The 27,341-nt window shown below is 38.6% G+C and overlaps 2 protein-coding genes across 5 annotated transcripts in view; one reads left to right on the plus strand and one right to left on the minus strand.

Annotated features, from left to right (window-relative positions):
- LOC134219077 (protein NASP homolog) overlaps nt 1-27,341 on the plus strand; it is an 87,395-nt gene that overhangs the window by 25,343 nt on the left and 34,711 nt on the right. The gene's annotated exons all lie outside the window — the stretch shown is intronic.
- The window catches only part of LOC134220127 (uncharacterized), a 36,287-nt gene that overhangs the window by 6,699 nt on the left and 2,247 nt on the right, over nt 1-27,341 (minus strand). Inside the window, exons 2-4 of one of the 4 annotated variants that reach the window (XM_062699119.1) lie at nt 10,831-11,930; nt 4,502-4,777; nt 2,117-2,254 (exon numbers count right to left, since the gene is read on the minus strand). In XM_062699119.1, the coding sequence (XP_062555103.1) occupies nt 2,117-2,254; nt 4,502-4,777; nt 10,831-11,170 (754 nt within the window). In that variant the 5' untranslated portion in view covers nt 11,171-11,930. Of the gene's footprint in view, nt 1-2,116; nt 2,255-4,497; nt 4,778-10,830; nt 11,931-27,341 lie in introns of those variants that run through there. The other 3 variants (XM_062699118.1, XM_062699120.1, XM_062699121.1) reach the window with 3 other exon arrangements.

A 27,341-nucleotide genomic window follows, 5' to 3' on the forward strand; every position in this document is an offset into this window, starting at 1 on the left:
ATTAACTGTGAAATATCCATCATGCACATTGGCTGAATTTGAAAGTTAGTTTTGCTTGATAATTGCGTACATGGACGTATAACATATTCAGACTATTAGTTTTATCATTTGATAAAATGATGTATCTTGATATGAATCATATACTTTATTCCTAGTAAAATTCAGATCTGTGAACTTGGGCATCAATATACACAATTACAAATACAATTATTTTTCAAGTTCTGAAGCCAGTGATTGACTAGGCTATTAGGAATGCAAGGACCCATTTATTAATGAACAATGAAATTAGTTCTGCTTTACCGTTCAATGCATCGTTGCAACAGTAATGTAGAAAACGAAAGTTCTAGTTACTTTTTTACTTCGGGCGTATATCGGTGTTGAACTAAATCTGTAGATTAAAAAACACTTTAATAAAAAAAAACAACTTCGGGCGTACTTCTATATTGAAATGTGTTTCTAAGTACTAAGACCATTATTTTTGTTTGTCGCGCTCTTGGTCGCAGTTCTCTTTTGCAGTCGCGGATTGCATTGTGTTAGTCGCGGATTTCGCGGATTGGAATTCGCTCAGTTTGTAACAGCCCTGCATTTCACATTAGCACCGTCTGTTGACATTGTCGTACTAAACAATATTTCATGTAACAAAGACGAGAGTTTGTAATAACTGGGCGATGAATTTTTCATGAATTGTTCTAACTGTTACGTATGTCTGTGATAACAGTATTCTGATAATAATGATAATCGATTCTTTACTTCTCATTATATATTGAACTTACAACTGTCCCATAAATTGCAGATAAAAGATCGGTTATTAGGATTTATTAACGCTATTTTAGCTTGCTTTGGAAAAAATATAAACCCGGTGAATGTTGGATTTTCTAACAATTTTGTATGAGAACCTAGCAAAACCTGTATAGGAACTGGGCATATGCGAAAATGCTAGTGTGAGACCTTAACATTTTGCAAGCTTTTCTTTACAATGTTCTGAAAACTCAGTTGTGAATGTGTACAATATATGTATGTGGAAGATCATGATTTGAAAAATGTATTGGAGGTAACCACTTTCCTTCGATGGGACTCGAACCCACGACCATCAGTTTGCTAGACTGACTAAGCTACGAAGGACCTCCGTCGGCCTTCGCAACCTAGCGGCTACTGAATGAGCCGCTAAGCTGCGAAGGCCGACGGAGGTCCTTCGTAGCTTAATTGGTTAAAAGCACCACTCTAGCTCAGTTCTAATACAGGTTTTGGGATGTTGTTATACACAATGTTTAGAAAACCTAACAAACGCTGGTTGGGAGTACACTGTACATATTGTGTCGAGAATTTTTCCCTTCCTGGACCAGCAGACCGAGAATCACATCCATCCCGTCCTGATTGGCAATACAGTTCTTTTGCTAGCAAAGCTCGCCAAAGGAGGCCACATAAAATCAAACATATTGAAAGCTCTTCAACAGCTGATGAAAATGGTGTGCATACTAACTGCAAGGTATCACCGCATTTTATTGTGGGCCAACGTTTCACACAGAAGGAACATTTGCATGTTTCAACGGTAGTCTGTCTCACTATTATTTCTGGCTGTCATGCTAGATACGAAATAGTCCACGCCCGCCAGTTGCATGTCAGTCGTTTTACGTTCGTGTCCTAATATCCTTTGATTCCTTTTTTACGTATTTGTTTACAAACTAGTCATTTTTGTTTTCCATGGCGGGCCGATTCTTTTGTCTATGAACTGTTCAGCGTTCATCACTCGCACCCTTAGGGGGCACATGCAAAAAGGTACCATGTCAGTCAGCTAGCGTGTTACAGGAAGGACGTTTCTTGTGCATATGTTCGAATTAATGTGTTGATGCTATTTTTAAAGCGGCTGGCAGCAGTATCGCTCTATTTTATGATACAAGGGTAAACAGAAATAGTAAAATCTTTAATGGTCTCTAAATTATCCACACAGTTTTGATACTGTTTTCCAGGTAAAAAATATCGTTTTTCTTGCCATTTATTTATATTGCAGATTCTATAATCACTCCAAGCGTTAACTTTTAAATAATTTTGAGCGACTCGGTTTCGTTAAATTATGAATGTTGAAAGTTAATAAATTACCTTCTTCGTTAGTACTTACCGGCCAACAGGTACATCACACCAGTCACCAATACGGCGCTAATCTGCCGCTGACAAACGCCGAAAGCTCCAACCAAAGCCGCACTGCCTAATATGATAAGGCACACCAATGAGCACGATATCGATAAATTTTGCATTCCTGGAGTTGTTGGGAGCAATTGCGCATAATAGTAAAAATTGAATTCATTAGAAATCGAAACGATTTTAGGTGAATAAATTTGAGAGCAGAAGTGAAGAAAAATGTTAGTTTTGCAGTATCGTGAATCCGAGGAATGATGCAATTTTTGAATGAAGTCATATGAGCGAAAGCATATATTGCTGAGGCAGTGAGGAGTTGTTAAGTTTTGTTATGTGAGATTAAAATGACTTTAATTTAATGCTGTATTTTGTCCTGATCTATTGTGTTTTACAAATATCTTCTTCTTCATTGGCATTACATCCTCACTGGGAAATTGCCACCTCGCAGCTTAGCGTTCATTAAGCACTTCCACAGTTGTTAACTGCAAGGTTTCTAAGCCAAATTCGTATATCATAAGGCTAACACAATGATACTTTTATGCCCAGGGAAGTAGAGACAATTTCCAATCCGAAAACTGTCTAGACCGGCACCGGGAAACGAACCCAGCCACCCTCAGCGTGGTCTTGCTTTGTAGCCGCGCATCTGCTAAGAAAGGCCCCAATATCATGTGGAAGCCTTTTGTTGTTTAAAAATGAATTAGGAGCAGCAATCACTATTAATGAAGATTGGTTATTTTGAACTATTTTTTTCCTTTCTTGTACTCTAGTTGAATTTCACTACGAAAACGAACTTTTTATTAGAAGACTCGTAGACCTATAGTGTTATATACCAATCGACTCAGCTCGACGAACTGAGCAAATTTCTGGCTGTCCTTGTGTGTGCACAAAAGATAAAAAAATGTAACCAACTTTTCATAAAGTAATCCTTAATCAATTTTCTCGCTCTCAAGTTGCATTCGAAAGGTGGCAATGATCGCTATTGAATTTGATAACTATCGGCCATTGCGTGTAAAATTTATACAGAAAATAGTGTACGGAATCGAAAAGATTAATTGCTTGGCTAAATGCGAGAAAGGCAGTATCACTATTAGGTGAATTAAATTTGGGTTTCTGAAGATATATAATGCCAATATATTTAGAAAACTGATGGAAAAGTTGAATAAATCTAGAATTCCTTCAGACTGAACAGAATTATTTGTAGGATTTCCGTAAAAATATTTACATATTCAAATCTCGGATTTTTGACCAAGTTTCTGGAATTTATTTATAGTTTTTTCTGAATGCTTTGAACTAGAATCTTAGTTTTTTTTCGGTTTGGTGGATATGGTAAATCTTCCTTCCCCTCTTCAAATACTCTACAATACATGAAGGTTTTGCTAATGCGATGACCATCTTAAAGCTCCTTAACATCACATCTGGTGTTCATTAAGCATATTTTGCGTTGCTTTAGAATTCAAAGTTATTTTTCAGAATCACTGAAAATCTTCTACGATATTTTACGATTCCCTAAGCTTGAGACTTTTTGCGTTGACCAAAATTTGGCGATATCCATGGCATGTTTCAAAATCTCTTTGGTTTCATTGGGGTCTCACAGACCCTCACAGTCATGTGCTTGTATTTTTTGTATGTGAGTAATATGAAATGGAATGCAAGCTAAAAAAGCATTTATGGCATGTAAAATCTACGTTTTAGATAATAATATCAAAGCGAGTGCACTACTATGTTAATCTATGTGCAGAAGAATGCCGTGCCAGTGCAGAATGACCCAGCCGATTTTCCAATATTTATATTGTACTTCAATATTTCGAATTGGGAAGTACACATTGAACATGCTCTAAAAATCAATTCCTATTTTACATTTCGTTTCAAACATGATGAGTATGAGGCATGAGGTGTAATAGGTTTTGGAATTTCCTTCCCATTTGATATGGCTCTAGATTGTGTGGACAGTGTTGGTAGCTGCTTTAAAAATTAAGAGCACAAGTTAGGAAGCATTATGAAGATGGTAATGCAAACACACTTCTAATGATACAACCGACGTGAATAAACTGTAGTTGATAAATCCTGAAAAAACAATTTCACACCAGCCACCAAGTGATTGAAGATCGAAATGTACATGTGCTTTCATTTCACGTAGTTTTATTTTGAAGGATTGCAATGGATTAAAGGCCACCTGCAAATTATGTAAGGCTTCGAGTTCATTTTAAAATAGCGACAAAATGCGCTAAATTTCCTACGTAATTTGCGGTTCGTCTTTAGAGATAGTGAAAAAAAGGAAAGAAATGTCGCTGTATCGACAGTTCGGAGAGGTGACAGATTTAAGAAACAATTTAGTAAACACTTGTTTTTCACACTCAGTTGTACCTACTTAAATGCGGATGTAATGTGGGCTGGAACTCACTGTGTTGCCACTCCGCGCGGGTATTTTCTTCGTTGATCTGCCCGCTTTCGGCATTACCGGCGAGATAGTTGACGCACTGATCGACCTGTGGAAAGCCATCGCTGGACAGCGATCGGATTTCGTCCGGCGTTAGGGCGATACAGAGCGTCCAAATGCCACCATTCATCGGAACCAGGAACACATTGGCCCGCTTGTCGATAGGTGGCTTGTTGTGTTTCAGCACATATCGGGGGAAATCAAAGTCTAGAATAAGGACGAAATAAAAGAATGAATGGTTTTTACAAAACATGAGAATATTTGTAATACAGCACTTTTGGTAGAGAGATGAAGAAAAGTTTCTAGGCCGTTTTATCACTCGAATATGAACTCTAAGAACATGTATTCTTCTTCTTATTGGCATTACATCCCCACACTGGGACAGAGCTACCTCGCAGCTTAGTGTTCATTAAGCACTACCACAGGTATTAACTGTGAGGTTTCTAAGCCAGGTTACCATTTTTGCATTCGTATATCATGAGGCTAACACGATGATACTTTTATGCCCAGGGAAGTCGAAAATTGCCTAGACCAGCACCGGGAATCGAACTCAGCCACCCTCAGCATGGTTTGCTTTGTAGCCGCGCGTCTTACCGCACGGCTAAGGAGGGCCCCTTTAAGAACATGCCCCTTTAATGTACGTCAATTATAACTGGTTCCGTTCAACAAAATCAACCAATACACGTGCATATTTCTGTGAATCCAATATAAATTCTACTATTTGAAAAAATGTAATCATACATATACATTAGTGTGGGGCGCAGTTGTATGGAAAAACGCAAAATTCGTCCGATCAAGTGAGATCAAGGTTTTTCTGAATCGACCCCAATCAACTGTGCAAAATATGGGCTCGATTGATTGCAACCTCGCATGCCGCATCGCGTTTTAAATTTACATGGAGATTAGTATGGGAAAACATACTTTTTTACATTTTTGCTCTTAGCGGCTTCAATTTATCATCAATCACGTGACTCAATACGTTAACACATAGTCTGGAAGATTAGGGGGCAGCAGGGACTTTGTCCAAGGGCTTGACGACCCCTCCCCATGGCCACTGCGAGTTAGACCGGGACCATCGTCCCTAACCCCTAATCCCAAGGCGTCAAGCGACCCGTGCCGAGGGATGCATGGCCAGGGGGGGAAATAATAAGCTAGGCCTTTAACGGAGCCTGTGGGGTACCTGGGCACCCTCCACAGTAATTGTCCCTTACCGCGTCATGCTGGGCTCTGGCGTGGTGGACCTCTTTTCCCGAGCAACTCGTGGGACCAAAAATGGAAAACCAAGTCAATTCTTCAATTAGTGGTAGTACTGTAGGCGACAACCCCTTCGCAAGAGGTGGGTTGTTCAGGTCTCCGCCTAGGAGGCCAGAGGCAATAGTCGGCAGCTCAGTGCGCAGCGCCAGCGTGGGTCACTCAACCTTCCTCTCGGCTATAAAAACGCCGGTAGGGGTTATTGACGGCCCATGGCTTGTGGAGGCGATGAACCGCAAACGCGATGGGCTTTCGGCATTCGAGGTGGCGACGGAACAGCTGGACGCCATCATCGACTTTGCGTCATCGAAGCATAATATCAGCAAGGACCTCAAGAGGAGCTTGCAGAGACTTCGAAAGTCGATGCTGGACGCCAAGCTGGAGAGGGCGGTCGGGACGGCCAAGTGTAAACCCGTGAAATCGGTGGAGTCGAGGTCTACCCAGACTGAGGCCCAAGGATTCGCGGACTCGGGCAAGGTCGAATCGACCGAAGGCGTGCCAGCGAAGACGGTGGTGCCAAAGTCTACCCAGACTGAGGCTCAAGTATTTGCGGGTACGTCGGGGTGACTGCTCCAACGGAGCAGACACAAAAACGGGGGAGACAGTCTCCAGGGGATGAGCTCCCTGGGAGCCGCTCCAAAACGCGGAGGGTTACTACCCCGAACAAGGGTAGTGGGGCTGGGAAGCTGAACCCCGGTCAGGTACCTCCAAAACCGGGGAAGGAAGGACCTGGAAAGGTCCGTCCACTCAGGAAAGACGGTGATAAGGGGTTACGGCAGGCTGAAAGTTCTCAGCCGCACCAGATCAGGGAAATAGAGGGGGGTGACGCCTCCTGGACCCTGGTCAAGAACAAGAGGAAACCGAAGACGTCAAGGGCCGAAAAGAAGGCCCAGGCGAATGAGGGTAGCAAGAAGTCTAGGGTAGGCGCCAATCGCTCCAGGGGCGATGCCCTAGTCATCACGGCGGACGAGGCTAAGTACTCGGATGTTTTGAAGGCGATGAGGAGTGACGTCAAGCTCGGTGAACTCGGCGCCGACGTACGTCGAATAAGACGTACCCGGATGGGCGAGATGATACTCGAGCTGAAGCGGGGCGTCTCGCAAAAGAGCGCCGCCTACAAGAAGTTGGCGGAGGAGGTCCTAGGCGAGACGGTCAAGGTGAGGACACTCACGACGGAGGTGAATCTAAGGGTTAAAGACCTGGACGAGATCATCGAAGTCGAAGAGCTCGTCACGGCACTGCGGCGACAGTGTGAAGTGGAGACGACCACCGCAGCCGTTCGGCTACGGAAAGGTCCGGCAGGGACGCAGGTAGCATTGGTTCGGCTATCTGCAGCGGACGCCTCCAAGGTAGTCAAGTTAGGGAGCGTCAAGGTGGGATGGTCGGTATGCCCTGTGCGCATATACGAGCAACCCGAAGTTTGCTTCAAGTGCCTGGAACCGGGGCACAAGCAATGGGACTGCAAAGGCCCTGACAGAAGCAATCTTTGACGACGCTGCGGATTGGAGGGACATAAGGCACAATGCTGCACGAACCCTCCCAATTGTTTGATTTGTTCCAGCAAAGCTGTGAACAGCAAGCACCCATGGGGGTTCGATGTGCCCGGCGTTTAAGCGTGCTGCAAAATCAAAGTGCAGGTAACGCAGCTGGCTCGCTCGGCCTCGCCCGAGTGTTTGGTGTGCGCAGGTTTAGAGGAAACGGCGGAACACGTGTTGTTCGTGTGCTCACGTTTTCGCGCAATGCGTGACCACATGCTTGCCACATGTGGTCTGGACACTACCCCGGACGAAAGGTCCTCCAGGAATTCGTCCGGAAGTTCCTCCAGGAATTCGTCCGGAAGTTCCTCCAGGAATTTGTCCGAAAGATCCTCCAGGAATTCGTCCGAAAGTTCCTCCAGGAATTCCTCCGAAAGTTACTCCAGGAATTCCTCCGGAAGTTCCTCGAGGAATTCCTCCAAAAATTCCTCCAGGAGTTCCTCCAAAAGTTCCTCCAGGAATTCCTCCGGAAGTTCCTCCTGGAATTCTTTCGAAAGATCCTCCAAAAGTTTCGCCGGGAATTCCTATGAAAGCTTCTCCAGGAATTCCTCTGGAAGTTATTCCAGGATTTCCAACGGAATTTTGTTCAGAAACTCATCCGAAAGTTCGTCCAGAAATTGTTCCGGAATGTTCGAGTAGCTTCGCCAGAGAGCTACTCTAGAAATTTCCATCAGAATTTCATTCTTTTTCAATTCCTTCCGAAATTCACATGGAATTCGTCCAAACTCACCTCCCACCCAGCTCCCGAAAATTCAACCGGAAATTCCTTTCCTCCAAAATTCCCCCAATAATTCTACTCGAAAATAGTTTAAGAATTCTTTAGAAGTTCTTTCAGGAACTTTTCTGGACATTCCGGAAATAATTCCTTCAGAAATTCTTCCAGTTATTGCTCGAAATCGCCTGTTTCTCCAAAAACATCTCCATAAGTTTCTCTTAGAATCCACCTGGAAATTTTTCAAGAAATTATTTAAGGAAATACGCCCACGGGAACTTCTCCAGAAACAATTGAACTTATTTGGTGATAGCAGTCTTAATAAGTAGCAAATTCCGTAAATGACGCCGGGAATTCTTTTAGAAGAATTAAAGCTGGAATTTTTGTAGAAAGAAAGGTGTTATGAAACAATTCTTGGGGGTTTCATCAAGGAAATTTCAGGTTTGATTCTCCAAATTTTTGAATGAATTTTCGATGTTTTATTGTGTGGATTTACCAATGGGCTTGCTGGAGGAATTTTCTGAAAAACAATTCTCTAAAAAAATTGTAGAAACTCTTCAATTTCATGTATTTTTCAAGAAATTTCCGGAGGTGTTCTAGAAGAAATTCTTTAAATTCCTGAAGAACATTTACCGCATTTTCTAAAACATTTAATGTCAGGTGGATTTCCAAAAAAAATGGCCGTTGTATAGCAAGAGATCTAGTGGTCAAGTTGGCCTAACAAAGACATTTTCTCGCAACGTTTTCGCACTCCTTCAGCTAGAAATTAGGTCCATGCTAGATACAGTTGTGGGTAGGTTTCCATTCAATAATTTCGATTTAAAAACTTTCTACATATATGTATATGTGTATAGTAGACTGGCCCAAGAAACAGTTGTCTAATTGCACGGGGCACCCCCCAGGATTGTGTCTTTTGGTGAGAAAATCAATCTCTCAAAACTTCAGCTCAACTGCTTGTTGCATAAGCTGGCGCATTTGATTTGAAGTTTGTATGAGGATTTCAGCCAAAATGTATAGAAAAATACACCTCCGTCACTCATTCGATCTGGAAATTGGTTCTGATTGCTCGATTGAGCTCAGAATTGCAAAAAGGGCAGTTGGTATGTTACAGAACAATTTCACTGAATATTGTATGATGATTGAATGAACTTTTATATAGTTTTCGGCTGATTCGATTCGATCAATAAATTCAAAAATACACAATCTAGCCCCTTATACATCAGCTGAAAGCTCATTCGAAAGTTCATTTAATCATCAATCTTTATTGAAATTGTTCTGTAACATACCAACTACCCTTTTTGCAATTCTGAACTCAATCGAGCAATCAGAATCAATTTCCAGATCGAATGAGTGACGGAGGTGTATTTTCCTATACATCTTGGCTGAAAACCTCATACAAACTTCTAATCAAATGCGCCAGCTTATACAACAAGCGATTGAGCTGAAATTTTGAGAGATTGATTTTCTCATAAAAATGCACAATCCTGTGGAGGGGGGGGGGGTGTTGTCCCGTGGAATTCGACCACATTGAGCTGAGCCAGTCTAGTGTATAGTAAATAAATGTCATATAAGCTTGACTGAAAATTTATATTTTTGACAAGATAAAACTTTTGAAAACATGCATGAAACCGTAAAAAATAATTAAAAACAATAATTTAATTGGAAAATTTCCTTCAAAAGTAGTTTTTAATGTTAACTAGCTGAACAAACTCGGCATTGCTTGAGATTTCCTATAATATTATGGGGATGTCAAATATGGAACTGATTTCTGCAATGCACTCTGAATAGATTTTATTGTGATATAGCGACACATCAACACAACTCGCCAGCATTTTGTTCTGAATAAAATGAAAACTTCCCCTAAAAAAGAAATTTTTCATAAAAAATAGGAAATTGCCAATTAAGAAATCAGGGTATGAGCAATAATAAATAAATATAAAATTTCTCTGAAAAATGCAAAATTCCCATAAACAATTAGGAATTTTCCACTAAAAAATTAATACTAAAATAAATTAACACTTTTCAAAGCAATGTAATTTTTCAATTATAAAAAAAGAATTTATATTGCTCTTTATTGGTTATTTTGTAGACAATTTTCATTTTTTTATTGAAAAAAATATTTGTTTTGTGCGAAATTTTGTTATTGTTTATTGCTACTATTGATTTATTTATGAAAATTTTGTATTTTTTTATGTTCCACGGATTGTTTTCTTTATGGAAAATTCTTCCTTTGTAATTTCAATTTTTGCTTTTAAAAACGCTAATTTTTGTATGTTTTGTGGAAAATCCTCAATTGTTATTGGAAGTTTTACATTAAATATTTGTGGAAATTTTGTATGTATTTATTTATTCCTCATTCCCTGATTTCTTTTTTAGCAACTTCCAATTTTTTTTTGGAAAATTTCTAATTTTTCATGGACATTTTATTTTGCTGCCACCTTCAGTTATTTTCCAGCTTTTCCAGTGGAATTTATTATCTTTTCGTTCACATAAATACAGTATCAATCAAAGAAAACATTTTGAAAATTTGATATTTTTTTCAGGAGCTAAAACGTAACAATGGAAATCATAACTCATTTTTACTATATAGAGTTACACATTTTCTGTGGAAAATTTCTCATTTTTCAAAGGGTGCATTTATTTTAGTTCTAATTTTTGAAAAATTTACATGATTCGTTTTCAGTTTGGTGTACATTTTTCAAATATGTTTTGTTTATGAACACAATCACTATGTATCAGTTATACAAATTCTTCCTACTTACCTCTGCTTCGGCCGTCACCCGATCTCCTGTGCATATCGGACACGGAAAACTTCGCCGCCCGCCCATCGAGATACCACTGCAGCTCGATAGACGACTTGTTGCTGAGCCGGTCCAAATTTTCCCGATTCCAGGACACATGTTCCCAGTGGTCGGTCATGATGGCCGCGCAGAGCATGGCCGTTGCGCTGGATGTCATCAGTAGGGTGAAGAATAGGAACAGAACCGGCGGCGGCATCATACAACAAGTGGTACCGGATTGCGTTTGATGATGGGCGGTGGAAGTGATAGTGGCGCCTCCCTGTCCTGCAGCTGTGGTCATTGTGGTGGTCGACTGTTGCATACTGTGCCTATAGTGCTGGAAATAATAGCTATCGATGCTAGGGGATTTATCGTAACTGCTACTGACTAGATAATCTTCGTTTGCGCTGTAGTTGATATTGTTGTTGGTATCATTTGAAGGACAGTTAGGCCCGGTTAGGGCGTCATAATCATACTGGTAATATTGATGTGACTGCTGTCGTCGGTGATTGTGCACCGTCGGTTGGAGCTGGTACCGGTAGGAATTATTCCGGTGTATTACCGGCCAACTGCGTGTGGTTGATTTGTTCCTAACGTAGTCTGTCGGTTGTTGGTCCACGGTGGCTGCTGTATCGGGACTTGTGGTTTGGTTGATATCGATGCCGGAATCGTTTGTGGAGCTATTTTGATGATTGTTACTATGGCCCAAATTGCCACTATTATCGATTTGGGTGGCAGTTTCGGGGAGGATGTGTTGAGGGATATGGTGCTTAATGTTGGATGTGGTTTCGGCTCCTGCGCCAAGCTCGAACCTGACCGTCGTTGGTTCGTGGTCGGTCGGCGTTGGTGGTTGGGGAAGGGTGATAATCGGTGGCTCTAGGTTATAGGTTGTTACAGTTGAAGTAGCGGGTAAACAACGGGTTGTCACCTTTATTTTACAGCCACCCGATTTGTTTTTTACGAGTCATAAATCGGTATCGCGTTTCTTCATTTTGTTGGCGGTACCGTCTATATTTATTCTTGAGTTTGCTGGCGAGGACCTTTTTGCGAGAATTCTTCCGCCGAATTCAACTTCTCGTCCACTACACGAATAGAATATAGAGAATTGACAACATATTAATACACGTTGCTTGGTCTCTGCAAATAATTATTTGATTGTTTAATAAGTATTCTTGTTACAATGTCATAATCGAAAATGTATGTTTCCTTAGTAGTATACAAATATGTATATGCTATCATTTGATGAACATTAAGAAAGCTGTCGCCCGTTAATTGCTACATCAATATTTGCTGAGCTGTTTGGCAGTGGCTATTGATGGAATAGCTGTATGTGAAGTATTTGGTTCCGCCCAAGGATGGATAATGGATCTGCTTCTGTACATTTTGTCAGTCACTAGTTATAGAATAAAGATTGGACGGGATCCAGTTGTATACAATGTAAATAAATAAGACGACTGTTAATTGATGGATTTAGTGAACATAGCTGAATGTTTGGTAGTAGTGGACAATTATTTCTTCAACATAAACAAATGTACATAGTTTTTCACTAGTTCATATTACAGGTCTGATTCGATTATACGGCGCCTCGATAATTCCAAGCTGAATCCGTGATTTAATCTATATAAGGACTGTATCGAAAATAAGTTAGCAACTTTCAAAGCTTTACTACTCAAAAGCTTATACAAGTATTTAACATGCATTCGACGTATTAACCTATTAAGATTCAAATCAGAACTTTTTTGTTTGTTGACCATTTCTTGTTTCCAATGTACCGCAAATTGAAAGTGATATTGAAATTCGAATTTTGCACTCATGACTCCGTAAGAAAGGCATAGTGATGAATAATGCGCTTCGCTATCCGACCCGTGAAGGTAAAAATTCATGGTCAACAAGCTTGAGGAATACTACACATTCGCCAACTTTGCGTAAAAGGTAGAAAATCAAGATGAATTAAACGAAGCAATATTATTCCGATCTGTGACTAGGAGAGGAAGACTTGCATAAATGTTGGAAAGGTGTAATATTTATTTAATCCGTGTCGGTCTGAGTAAAAGAAAAAAAGTCAAATTACTGCCATTTCATCATTTTATGTCGTATTGGCCTGATTTTATCACTGTTCTGGGACTTATGATGTGGTCATCCTATCCAGAGTTATTCCGGTGGGTCACTGGGTCAGATGCAGTAAATTTGATCACTACTTTCTTTTTTGACGATATAAGTCTAAGAAAATGACATTTATTTTGTCCCATTTCGGTAGATTTGTATATAGAGATTGTATCAGCACGAAAAATCACGGTGACACCTGTTTCAGAATCGGCCACCAACAGGTTTCTTTGAAGTGACCTTTTGGGAACCGGCCCCTAAATGGCCAGTTCAATATTTTCGCTCGATATTAGCAACTTAAGCCTTTTGCAAGACAAGTAGGATTATGACACCTGGATATGATTCTGAGGACATTGTCTACCCTGCTGTCAGTTCCGAGCATCAAAATAAGCCATTTTCAAAATACCACAAACTATGGCAATATGGGTATCAATCTTCAGCATTTTGCAAACAAGTAGGATGCTTGAGACTATGGGCGGTCAATTAAGCTAAGGTAATCTAAGTTAGGCATAATTGAAATTTCTCATTCTTTAGTTTATGCGAGGTTCTTGAGATTGTACAATTCCCCAAAAAAGACTTTTCCCCGAAAATGAAATTTGCCCAAACACAACATTTCCAATTGTTGAATTTTGCACTTCCTGCCCTTAGGCGAAGAAATTTCCAACTTACTAATTTCGCGTGAGATCTAAATAACAAGTTCTGCATTTTCCCTGCACGATACATACATAAAACACTCAAATACTCTAAGTTATTCGTTGAAATTAACTTTTGAAAGTCTGACCCAATTTGCCCTACAGTAGATCCTCTGGGTACATTAGGCTGGACCACACTTATATGAAAAAAAAAATCCAAATATTTTTTTCGAGACGTATACTGCCGCTAACCGCAAGTCTAGCACATCTGTATATGGAGGTCCATATACAGATGTGCTCGACTTGCGGTTAGCGGCAGTATACTCCCTGAAAATGAAGTTCTTTTGCATGAAGTTTATATGGGAAAAATCGACTAAATACATATATGGAAAAATGCATGCTTTTCAGCCTTTTACCTTTAGTTGGCGCTGTAGTTATTCAAGGCCGCTCATTAGGGAAGATCTATTAATTACGTAATGCAAAAATTGCCCATTTTCAAAACCCAACCCGCCCTCTCCCATTCACACTTTTTGTATGGAGCATCTGCAAAATTTGTATGGATCGTCACACTTCAGGCAACCCCCTCTGAGCGTTACGTAATTTATGGGTGTTCCCTTAGTGACATGTTCAATCTTTACATTATAACGAAGAGGCTCCAGAAAACCGCGCGTGATTTTGTCAAAAAAATAATAAAGTATGCGCCTTAATGACTATTAGATCATTTGAAGATAATTTATGCTCTCCATCAGGGATGGGAATGGTTGACATTTCTTTTTACCATTCATTCTTCCATGCAAAAACAAAAAAAAAACAAACCCAGGCAGCCGCAGCAGCAGCCACGCCAAGCAGACGATAGTCAGCTCATGTTTTTTTCTATTTTCTCTCACCACAATTAATGTTTTCGTACAATAATTTCACAACGTATAACCGTTTTTGGTGGGAAATATTCATTTCGTGACTCCTTGTTCATTTTAGAGGTAAGAACGAATAAATAAGTACCTACATTCTAGGCTTTGCGCCAAATGTGACTAAACTCGATTCTGTGCTGTTTGCGCTGCGCACGAGCCGAAACAAAAAATCTCATGCAAATGCTGACCGCACGCCGGCACGACTCTAACGTAGGTAGGTATCAACTGTTTACTTTATGAAATTTACTTCCAGTTGGCATCAGCAGTGATAAGTGTGGACAACAATCTTCCGTGCACCATGTTTACGGTACTCGTCACTGAGTCGCAATACCGGCGTTTCTATCTGTTTTGTTGAACATGCTAATATATGTTTTGAAATTTTCACCATGAGCTCATGGAAGAATGGTAGTTGGAAATCGATAAAATGTATGGGAAAATCAGGTATTTCGCAAATTTATGGAAAATGGGGGTATTTTAGAAGAAAGTAGTGATAAGAAATGCAGTATGAGGCGAAAAGATTATCTATTGCACTTAGTTCGCAGTGATTAGTAGTTTCATAGTGATGAAATTCCAATTTTACTACCACTGAATCAACGCCATCACTTGCATTGAACGTTTTGACTGGTACCTGGTACGATTTATACGAGAAAACAAATCCTATCTGATTCAAATGACTACTAAGAGCATGTTTCATTTCTAAAATGACAAAATAAATCTATCGTTACGCGTATAAACTTATGGCCTGTATTGAAGGCATGTTCAATTTAATTCATGAATCGCTAGGAATATTGATATTGGCCGGTAGATTTTAGTTAACGAGTGTGGAGGCCTGAAAGCCTAAAGCATAAACGCCAGGAAATTTTTGGAGATCTGCTGAAACATGTATTATATTGGAAAAGGCCCTAAATTCATTGAATTGAGTGAAAAAAGAGTAATCTAAGCAAAAATTCTTTTCATTTCTTCACAATAAATGACGTAAAAATCATAAGGGTTGTGTACATGACACGACCGTCCGAAGTAAACTAGGTAAAATAGTTTGGTGCACTGAGAAATGTAGTGCCATTATGCATGAACATTACAAGAAGACTTAAAATTATTATTAAAATCTTTATTAAAGAGGTTTTTAGCCCAAGGCTAGTTCACCTCCGAACAAGAAGACTCTTTTGATTTCTTATGTCACTGGTTTCGAACAAAATTCCAAAATAAGAAATTTACGACAATTGCACCTTATTTTTTTTTGCCTTTCTCGTATACTAATTATACTGCCGTTAATCGCATATCTGTCCCATCTTTGCTGGGTTTCATATGGGACAACTATGCGATTCACGGCAGTATACGTAAATGCTATATGATCACTCCAAAACCAAACTTTTGATAGAAGGATTGGAGGCCCATAGGGTTATATACCAATCGACTCAGCTCGAAGAATTGAAGTGATGTCTGTTTGTGTGTATGTATGTATGTATGTGTGTGTGTATATGTGTATGTGTACACAATTTTGGAACTTAGCATTGGCCGAATCTCGCAACAAGTTCCATTCGACTGAGAATCCTGTCCCATTGTTTGCTATTGAAAATTGGTCCGATTGGACTATGGGATCAGAAGTTATGACCAAAATACTATTTTCTATGCGCAAAACACGCTAAAAAGCACTCACTCATATTTTTAAGTGATTTTTTGCACGAGAAAGGCAGCAACACCGCTAGGTGGAATAATCAGGTTTTTTTTTTAAATATATTTTCGTAATTGATTACTTACAACAAAAATCCTCTCAGCTTAACTTTCTTCCCAAAATAATGGTGGTCCTGAAAAAACCTGTTTATTGTCAATATCTCAAATTACAATCAGCAACTACTGCCGCTCTACAACCGATGACGCCACCAACGCCATCGCTGCGGCAGCCGTTGTCACTGGGATCGCTACCCGACGTCATGGTCTGCTCTCCGTCCGACGATCGCCTCCGATGCACGCTGATTGCTACCGTAAATGATCGAACCGCGCCCGAAACATAGCGCGCGCGAGCCGGTTTGTTCGAGATGTCACGGAGAGCGGAGAGCGGTAGGGTGGCTGTGCCAGTAATAGTGGTGTAACAGTAATAGTGGAAACTCGATTTTCGCTGGATTAAGTGCATTTTGATTTCTACAAATTACTTCATAGCATAGCGCTTGCTTAAAAAAGGTGAATGTGTGCGAAAAAGTTTACAAATTCTCCGGGAAAACATCGAAAAACATTATTTTTCCTTAACTTTTTGGCTACCTTGCACCAATAATAGTGAGGCGTTCCTATAATGGTGAATCCCATAAGAAACCAATGGGATTCACTATTATAGGAACAGAAGTTAGTACCATGTACCAGTGAATGGAGGAAGCGATTTTGAAAAGAAAACAATATTTTGAAGTATCAACAATATTTTTCATGAGAAGTAGAGAAGAACAGCTTTCTGCCAATATATTTACATCACAGGAAATATATTCCTATCAATTGTTATGAATTAATCAATAAGGACCTGTCACTAATACCACTATTACCGGTACACCGACCCTATCAGAATCGGCAGAAAGTTTCCGGCGGTAGCAGAATCACAAGCGGGCGTCGAAGGGAGACGCTGCAAAAATGTATTCACATGGCTGGCGTCTTTAGCATTTCCATGGCAATTCATCGTGTGGCTGCCTGAGCAGCACATATGTTTCATAGAGGTTTCTGTTACCTATATACAACTGATTTCGGTTTCGGCTTCAGTAGCAATCAAGCTAGTGCTGTTTGTGATTGAAACGCACATTATTGGAAATAAATAGGTTTGATTGGCGTCGCGTCGGCAGATAGTTGCCGTCGGTAGCAGAATCACGAGTGCGCGTCAGAGGGAGACGCTGCAAAAATTTATTCGCATGTTGTTATTAAAGACACTATATACAAAGACGGGAAGTCTGATCCCTGAAAACATAAATCACCAAGCAACTCTGCGTGCGCAACACTGCTGATGCTGGATATACTTTCCATATTGGTCTATACGAATTTCCTAATTCAAAAATATTTTATTTGTATCGTGTTCAACCACCCAATAAAAAGCCACAATTCACTATAAACATGTTTAATTGATTTTCAACCACATACGAACACTTTTTTACCTAAATCCATCAAAAAATATTCAAATAATAATACAAACATATTTATTCGTGCTGATTCAAATGAACCCTTGCCAAATGTTGCGCGCGATATTTTGGAATGACAGGTCTCTTGCTCGATTGGAATGACACTGACAGTAAATTTGGAATTCCAATTGGAACATTTCCCGTCTTTGTTTATAGTGTCTTTAGTTGTTATGATATATTTATTCGTTGCATGTCAAAATCTTGCGAGAAAATTTCACTTTTCGCTGACAACAGTCTTATCGTTCTTTTTTAGTGAAGCGCTACAGACGCAATTCATGCTAAACAAAAATTTATTGCAGCTTCTCCCCTAATTACTACTACTTGGACTTTTCATTAACTTTCAAAAATTTCTGAGGCTCATTCCGATTAGACCTGTGCGCCGGTCATATCATCGGCGGCGGCGGCGTGGTGGTCACTTTTGCCCCGGCGGCGGCGGCGTCACGGCGGCGCGCCGTTGACTTTTATCGGCGGCGGCGGCGGCGGCGTGAACCGGCGTGGATGAAAAAATCAATGGCTGAAAAAAACAATTTTACCGTGGATTTTTGGATAACGGGGTTTGATTCACACGGTAGGAATCGCCCGTATAAAAACCGACTTCAGTGGATTAAAATTGCAATATTCTGCGTTTGCCGATCATCAAACAGCACATTCAAAATAGACAATTGCCGGCGATACTAATCAATATCTGATTTCAAAATGTTATTTGAATTACCACTATTTTGTTACTCTTTGATTTTGATTAATCAAATTTTAACAATAAATCCTGCTTTTCTTTTTCGTGACCCCTAAGTGAAGAATTAGATTTCGGTGTCATAGAGCAAATTGGTAATAACTTTTTTCAAAAGTTATTTCAAATTTAGGATTTAGATGCATTTCAGTCGTTTTGATCTCAAAATAACTAAGTTTCCGAAAAAATCTAATATTTTCCTGAAATTTGCCTAAATATGCCAACAAAGGGCTTGGTGGAGTTTCTAAAATAATTTCTGGAGGAAACTATGATTTTTTTTAATTCCTACAGGCATTTCTCAGTAAATTTCATTAGGAATTCATTTGTAAAATCCTATGACAATGTCTGCAGATTTTTTCTATTTTAGAAAGAATATATCCATTATAATCAATTCATGTTCTCTTTGGGAAATTCCTTTAGTAAACCATAAAATATATTCATTCGGAAATTTATTAAAGAATGAACTATTTTCTGATGGAATTCCTAAGAGAATTTTCTAAAGGCCTTTACGAGAACATTCCTGAAGTAGTGTTGGAAAGTGTAGTAGGAACCTTGTAAGAAAATTTTGAGCAAATCCCCACAGACATTTCGAAGGAATTCCTAACAGTATTTCCAAAATGCATCAGCGGCTGCTTCCGTATCTTCCTCGATTGCACACCCCAGAGCCAACGTCATGTTCCAGGTTCTCTGCAAGTTCTTTTGCTGGTCTCTCTTCCTGCATACGCACTACATGTCCAACCCACTGTAATCTGCCTTATTTTATCAACCTGCCTATGTCTGCATTTTTGTATACTTGGTTTAACTCGTGGTTCATTCATTCGTCTGCTCCATTTACCATTTTCCACCACGCTGCCAAGTATTGAGCACAGTATTTTCAACTCAAACACTTTGAGAATTTGATAATCTGCATATTTTAACGTCCATGATTCATAGCCGTACAGGACAACTGGACGAATCAACGATGTGTACAGAGCTAGTTTTGTCAGTGTCTGTAGCTTCATGAAGTTACAAAAGAATTTTCTGGAGGAATTTTTAAAGGATTTCCCTAAGAAATTCTATATTAAATTGCTTAAAGTAGTTTTGGAAGAATTCCTATGGGAATTTCAGGAATAATTATTGTCAAGCAACTTGCTAAGGAACTCCGAAGGAATATCAAATTGATTTCCAAAGCTAAATTCCGAAGCTGACAGAAATTTCCGAAGTAATCCGTTAATAAATTTCTGAACGAGACTTTAGAGATTTTTTTGGAATTTTGAAACGCTTTCCTGAGGAACTCCTAAAACATTCTTTGTAGATATTTCAAAAAGAAGGATTTTCAAAAGGTTTATCCGAATTTCTGAACGAAGTCTTGACGGAATGTCCAAAGGAATTTTCGGAGATATCAAAGACTGTCAGAAGTTTCTTCAGGAGTTACTTTGAAAAAAACTTTCAGGGACTTCTACGTATATTCCTTCAGGAACTTGTTCAGGAATTCTTAAGGAAATTTCGTCCTAGAACTTTTCAAGGAATTCCAAAAGAGTTGTTAGAAGAATTTCTTGAGGAATTTTCGGGAAAAAACCTTAACTATTTTCCCAAGGTTTTCTTGAACAAATTTCTGAAGGCACTTTTTCCTGAGAGAAATTTCAGAATATAGCTGAGAGAATTTTCGAAAAACTTTCTGGAATTCGTTTTCGGAGGAGTTTTTGTTTGAATCTCCATAGAATTTTTTGAAGAATTACAAAAAAAAAATCCTGGAGAAATCTAGGAATTACTTCAGAAATACCAGTAGGCATTTCCTCTGAAATTCTATTAGAAATTTCTTCATAAATTCCTTTGAGAATTCCTCCGGAAATTGCTTCAAATATTCCTTCAGAAATTCCTTTAGGGGTTGTCCATGAACCACGTAGACTCTTGAGGGGGAGGGGGTTCACAAAAGTCTACGTCAGTCTACGAAGGGGGGCGTGGGTATACGAAAAGTCTACGTAGACTTTTTTGACGTAAACTACGTCTAAGGGGAAGACTCGGATACAGGGTGACAAATGAAAATTTCCAAATTCGAGACCGTCACGAAATCATGTAAGATTTTGAACGTTAATAGCGCCTTTATCTTCTGATGGATTTTTGAGATTTATATATCAATCGACTCGGAAATTCTCTACCAATTTGTCAATTGTATTGAAACTTTCTATTATAAACGTTGAAATAGGGTATCGGATCATTTTGGCAGCACCCTCTTTTCTTGTCCGCTAGAGTCTCGTTTCGGCCGTCGCCGTTCAGTGCGGTTGGCTTTTGGACTCTACTTTTTGTGCGGTGTTTCGCACAAAAAGTAGAACAATGGAGCCGGACCAGTGACCGCGGTCGAAACAAATGTAACAAAAATGCGTAATGTAGTGCATGCTGTATAAAAAGTTATGCAGATAGGGGCATGTTTGTGCAGGCATGAGACGATCAATTGTTATCAATGCCAATGCCCTTGCTAGTAATGCAATCATCGCAATGTAATTGCGCAAACATGTTTATATTAAAAAACGACTTTGGAAAAATGTTGAGCTTTTTTTTTTGCAAACTGAAAACTAAAAAGGCCGTTACACATATTTATGAAAAATTATGATCTCCGCAAAGTCAAGGGGGAGAGGTAATCTTCTTCTACTGAGCGGCGTTAAAATTTGAATGCAGAGGTTTTTGGGGCCGGGGAAGGTTCTTAAGATGGTTCGAGACCCCTCTCCTCTTTGAAACCTGGCTCCTATACAAATAAAACACCAATTTCATCATAACTCGAGATCAAGCAAATGGAACCGAATCTGGCGTGAGGAGGTTTTGGAAGAGAAGATATGTTTCTGTGGTGGTTTGCAACGCCTCCCCCTTCTGGAAAGAGGGGCTCCCATACAAATTAAACAATAATTTCTGCATAACTCGAGAACTAATCAGAAAATAAATCAATTTCAGGCGAAATCTCGCTTAACTTTTCAAAAGGACCTAAGTAACATTTTTTTCATGAATTAATTTGAATAGCGCAATCAACAGAAAAACATGAAAGCTTTCGATTGCAGTACTCAAATTAATTCATAAAAAAAATGTTACTTAGGTCCTTTTGAAAAGTTGAGCGAGAAATAAAGTTCGTCGGGTCTGCTAGTAAAAAATAAATATTAAAATGGAAAAAAAATATTGAAATGAAAACTTCTCGGATTTGTTAAAGAATGTTTTGAAAGTTCTCAAAATTTACCGGACATTTTTTTTGTTGCCCCTCAAATTGTTATTTTTGAGCAAAACAATCCGGAGGGGGGGGGGCATATTACAAAAAAATATTTATATCGGCCTAATAATATTTTGTCCAATTAAATGCGCGTCTGAATCAGAAGGTTTTAACTTTGATTCAGGAAGAGTGAATGCACACATAATGCTTAATACGTGGGTGCAATCATGCGGTACTTATTGTATACGACAAAAGCTTTGGAACGCATACGTTCTTGAAACGGGCTTTATGAGTTACAATAGAGCTATCACCTTCTTGCTCCCTGATTCAAAAGTCTTGTAATGATATTAATAAAATGGTTGCACGAATATTTTATCCATAGTGACACTCAGTGCTAACTCGCCTGCGATTCTGTAAGGGGAGCATCGCGCTTGAGTTTCTCGGCCAGAATCGCATCGCTTCGCTCACTCACAATGATGCAAAATGTGATTCGAATCATGAGCAACTCTCTAGGCCATGATTCTGATGGGATTTGACTCACGCATGGTTTGAATCGCCAACAATTTGCATATCTTAAGATACGCTAGTTTTGTTCGAAACCAGTGACATAAGTAATCAAATAAATTTTCTAAAAATATTCATGCATGATGGCACTACAATCCTCAATGAACAAAACTGCCTTACGTAGTTTACGTTGGGCGGTTGTGTCTTGTACATAACCCTTCTGATTTTTTTATTTTATTTTTTTCGTAAAACATTTCATACAGCAGCTTGGTGCGAAGTTCATTTGTTTGATTTTTTTTTCGATTTTTCCGTTTTTTTTTTGCAAGATTTTACCGAAATAATCTCTCGAATCTCTTATGGATTTCACTGAAGTATAATAGTCTGAACTACGGCTAAAAATATCATGATTTCAACAGCAAATTCTTCTGTGTTGAGCAGGAAAATTCTCCAAAGTATTCTATTAAAAATTTCGAAAAAATTTCAGAATTTCCACTTGGATTACATTGATTACATTGTAGATTCTACTAAAATATCATTTGATTTTCGGCAGGAGCTTCATTAGAAACTACAAGTGATTCTTTAGAATTTACACTGGGAATTATGTCGCACTTCGACAAGAATTATTGAGAATTTACAAAGGAAGCATTTTGAAATATCCAAGAAGAAGTCTTTAGAATTCCCAAAAGACATTCTTTGGAACTTGTAAGGGGAATTCTCCGAAATTTCCGTGAGAAATTCTTCAGAATTTCCACTGAAGATTTTCTGGGAAGTCCCAGGGAAATTTGTCCTAATTTCTGAAATTCTTGGAATTTTCGCATGTTCGAAATTTAACGGCAATTTCTTCGGCAGTTCTAATGAAAATTCTTTGGAATTTTCCATTAAAAACTCTTTGAGTTTTCACAAAAAAATTATTGCAATTCTTGTAAGAAAGCATTTGTAATTTTCATGAAAATTTATTCTATTTTTTTACATAAATTCATCACAAATTCAACTGAAATCCTTCATAATTTCCACCGAGAGAAAAATATATTAAGCTCTTTTAGTGGAATGTATTAAACCGTCTAAGACGAATTAAGTACTGTCCATTTAATTCCACTAGTTAATTTTCGTTATCTTTGCAGATACGTATTTCGACCACAACTGTGTGGTCGTCTTCAGTGTCTTGTACTTGACTCGACTCAAGTAGTCGAGTCAAGTACAAGACACTGAAGACGACCACACAGTTGTGGTCGAAATACGTATCTGCAAAGATAACGAAAATTAACTAGTGGAATTAAATGGACAGTACTTAATTCGTCTTAGACGGTTTTTTCCACCGAGAATTATCTGGAAAATTCTATGGAATGTCTATAGGATTTTTTTTAATTTCTTCAGGAAATCGCTACTACTGTGCAAGAGAAATGTCAAAATATCGTAGGAAACCTTTAGCATGGTTTTAACGGGAAATAATTCAAAATTTTCACGGAATATTACTAGACATTTTAACGGGAAAACTTTTGGAATTTAGAAAAAAAATCTTGACATTTCAACGGAATGGAATTTTCAAGAAAAATATCGGAATTATCACGGAGAGTTCTTTGTCGTATTACCTGGAAACTTTGAATGTTATCAATCGGGAAATTCTACGGAATTTCTACGACAAACTTTTTGGAATGTAACCTTGACGTTCTCGGAATTTCAACTCGAAATTTTTCGAAATTCTGAAAATTCTTGGGTTTTTTTCAAATTTGAACCGGCATGAAGAATTATAATTCAGATGCGTGACAGATTTTAAGCAGTGGCGCGCCTATGCAAGTGCCGGTGGCGGTGGCGCACACCTCTAGGAGGAATCAAATCCAACAGAAATTAAATTAATTGGCTTCGAGACCCAGAGGCTCATGGCGGCGAAGCATCAATAAAGAAATAAAAGAAGTTGACCGAAATCTAACCTGGCAACAGGTTAAAGCGATAGCCGGGCAACGCTCAGGATGGAGATCTTTCAAGTCGGCCCTTTGCACCACCGGAGGTGTACAGGATCCATAAGTAAGTTCGAGATTTGGTTTCAGGAGCTATGGACAGAGGATTGAATTTGATTTCGTTTAAAATTTTTAATTGATATTGAGTTGGATTTTGTTCAGTTTCATTTTGTTAGGTTTAAAAATTTGAAGTTTACTGTAGTGTTTACAATGGATTTGAAAATGGATTTGTATAGCGAATTGCTGAAAACGTGGTTGATTTCCAATTTTCTTCCAATCACATATGACATTTTGTAAAAATGTGAGAAAGTCTACGTAGACTTCAAGGGGGTGTGGGAGGGGTTTTGGAAAAGTTTACTAGGGGGGAAGGGGTGGTAGGTTTGAAAAAGTGAAAATTCGGCCTACGTGGTTTGTGGGAAGTTGTTTAGAAATACTTTCAAAATCTCTTAAAGTAGTTCAAATGGAAATTATTTTCGAAAATCCATTCAGGCTCTCTCTTAAAAATGCCTTCGGAAATACATTTAGAAATTCCTGTACAAAACCCTCCAGGAATTTCTTCAAAAGCTTTTCCAAAAATTCATTTGAGAGCTCCTCAAAAAAATTTCCTTGAATAAATTAAATAAATTAAACAACTAACACTGAAAAAATCTGAAGGTATTACTGAAAGAATTTCGTAAAGAACCCATGAAGGCATTTTCGATGGAATTCCTGCCAGAAGTTCTGGAAGAATTCTCGGAGAATATTTTAAAGGAATTGCTGGAAGAAGTTCTGAAGAAATTCCTTAGGAAAATTAGGAAGAAATCCCTTATGCAATCTCTGGAAGAATTTATTTGAGGAATTCATAGAATAATTGCCGAAGAAATTCATGAGGAGGTATTCCTTTAAAAAATTGAAGAGTTGCTAAAGAGTTTTTGAAGAAACTCCAAATGGAATTTGTTGAGAAATTTATTAAGAAATATGTAAGACATTTCCGGAAGAATACATAAAGTAATTTTCTAAGGTTTTTTATTGAAACTTTTCGGAGGAATGTACTAGGAAATATACCAAGTGGTTTTGGCGCTTTGGGGATGTATTCAAGCCTTCACAAAAGTTTATGTGCCACAACAAACATAATTTGCGAGTCACCTACAGGCAGTGTTGTCTTACACTCTGTGCAAGAAATTCTGCCCTTTGATTTTACTCCATCTAAACGATGGACATTTAGAAAATTCAAATAGCCTTCTATTAGTTGCACTCAGTGGCGTAGTCATAAGTGGCGTTTACATAAACCCCCACCCAAAGAAAACATTTTTAGAAAAAAGTTTTTTTTTTGAAAAAAAAAATTCAGAAACACCCCCCCCGACCAATTTTTGGGCTACGCCACTGGTTGCACTTACTTAGTTAAGATTGTAAAATCGTTTGGATGGAGTAAAATCAAAGAGCAGAATTTTTTGCACAGAGTATAGGACAACACTGCCTACAGATTTAGATGCCGACTGAATGAGGCTTTGGCATAGACGAATTCCAAAGACCATTTCAACATTTTTTGTATTATTCTATTTAGGGTCGATTTCTTCACCTCCGCTTAGGCCTTAAACCATGTTTAAGCGTATGGGTAAGCACCGCTTAAGAGTCAGGCGGAGGTGAAGAAATTGGCCCTTAGTAGAATAAATCTACTAGATACAGCCTAATTCAAATTCACAACTAATCAACCAACCAATTCATTATCCAATGTTTGTCACCACACTGTCTTAGAGGCACCATCACTTGAGGTAGATTTGAAATTGAATTCTGACGAGTTCTACCTCAACAACATTCTAACAACTAACTAACAACAACAATCATAACACGAGTTTAGTACTATTCCAATCAATTCCACCACGTTGTATTGTCTTACAAATACGTATTTCGTCTCTGCCATTTTCAGTGTCTCTTATTTTACTCGACTCGACTCAAGTTAATTGATTTTTTTATTGCGATTAGTCATCGGCGTGGCAAAATTATGATCGGCGGCGCGCCGACCCAAAATCGCCGGCGGCGGCGGCGTGAGTAAAACCACCGGCGGCGGCGGCGCGGCGGCGCACAGGTCTAGTTCCGATTCACTACCAGCACGATTTGGGGAGTTCAGAACCCCTTCCGGACCAAATTTTATGCGGGCTTATAGCTTAAATCCTTTCAGGTTTCTACAAATCTCTTAAACCTTAAAGGATTTTTAATAATCCATTAAAATTTGATATGGCTATATTCAACGGCTGAAAATTTGGTACATTTTGAAATAATCACACTTTAAGATTCCTCTAATTGCTTTTTATATCTGGAAACCATAAGACATCTTTATTATTTTTTCCCGTCAAAAGACAATCCATTCCCACCAAACATCATCTTTACAAATTTAAATTTTGTGCGATAAAAATATTTACACCCAAAAAACAAATCTGACAATTATTGTATAAAATCATGGCATATACAATTCTGTAAGCTTTTTATACAGATATTGTATTAAAATAAGGACTGTTTCGAAAATAAGTTATCCTGTTCCAATGTGTTACTACTCAAAAAATCAAAAAGTTATTGGTTTGTTTTACCCTGCATTTGATGTATTCATATGTTAAGTTTCAAATCAGAAATATTTTGTTTGTTGAAAATTTGTTGTTTCAGATGTATCGCAAATTGAAAATGATATTGAAATTCGAGTTTTGGACACATGGCTCCGTAAGAAGGGCATCGAGATGGATAATTTGACCAAGCGTTTCGCTATCCACCCCGCAAAGGTAAAAATCCGTGGTCAACAAGCGTGGGGAGTACTACACGTTCGCTAAACTGTCGGAAAAAAAGAAGAAAATCAAAATCAAGTGATCGAAATTTGGACTAGAAAGTGATCAATGCTTTAAAATGAAGCAATTTTACGCCGGTTTGTGACTAGGAGAAAAAGGCTTGGATAATTGTTGGAATAGTGCAATATTTGTTCAGTATCATATTTTTTTCATAAAATTAAGCCAGAATTAACATATATTGCTAGGCAATTTTTTATAATATTTTAAAATTCATCCAATTTTTTTCGAATAAAATAATGTGAATAACTTATTTTCGATACAGTCCTTAATACAAAACTGTATAATTTCAATACAACAATTGTATTGAAGTATTATATGCCAAGGTATTATACAATTTCTGTAAGGTTCTTATGCAGAATTGTATTAAAATCTGCCATCCGCTGGTTGGACAATGTGGGAAATTCCATATATCGGAATATCTTGAGTAGTCTAAAATAATGCTTTCACGTATACCACCATCTAGCGGCCAAGTTCCAAGCTAACCAATACCTCATGTCGAAGAACACACAACCTTTTCGAAAAAAAAAATA

The sequence above is a fragment of the Armigeres subalbatus genome, chromosome 3 (assembly GCF_024139115.2).
Source record: "Armigeres subalbatus isolate Guangzhou_Male chromosome 3, GZ_Asu_2, whole genome shotgun sequence".
NCBI lineage: Eukaryota > Metazoa > Arthropoda > Insecta > Diptera > Culicidae > Armigeres > Armigeres subalbatus.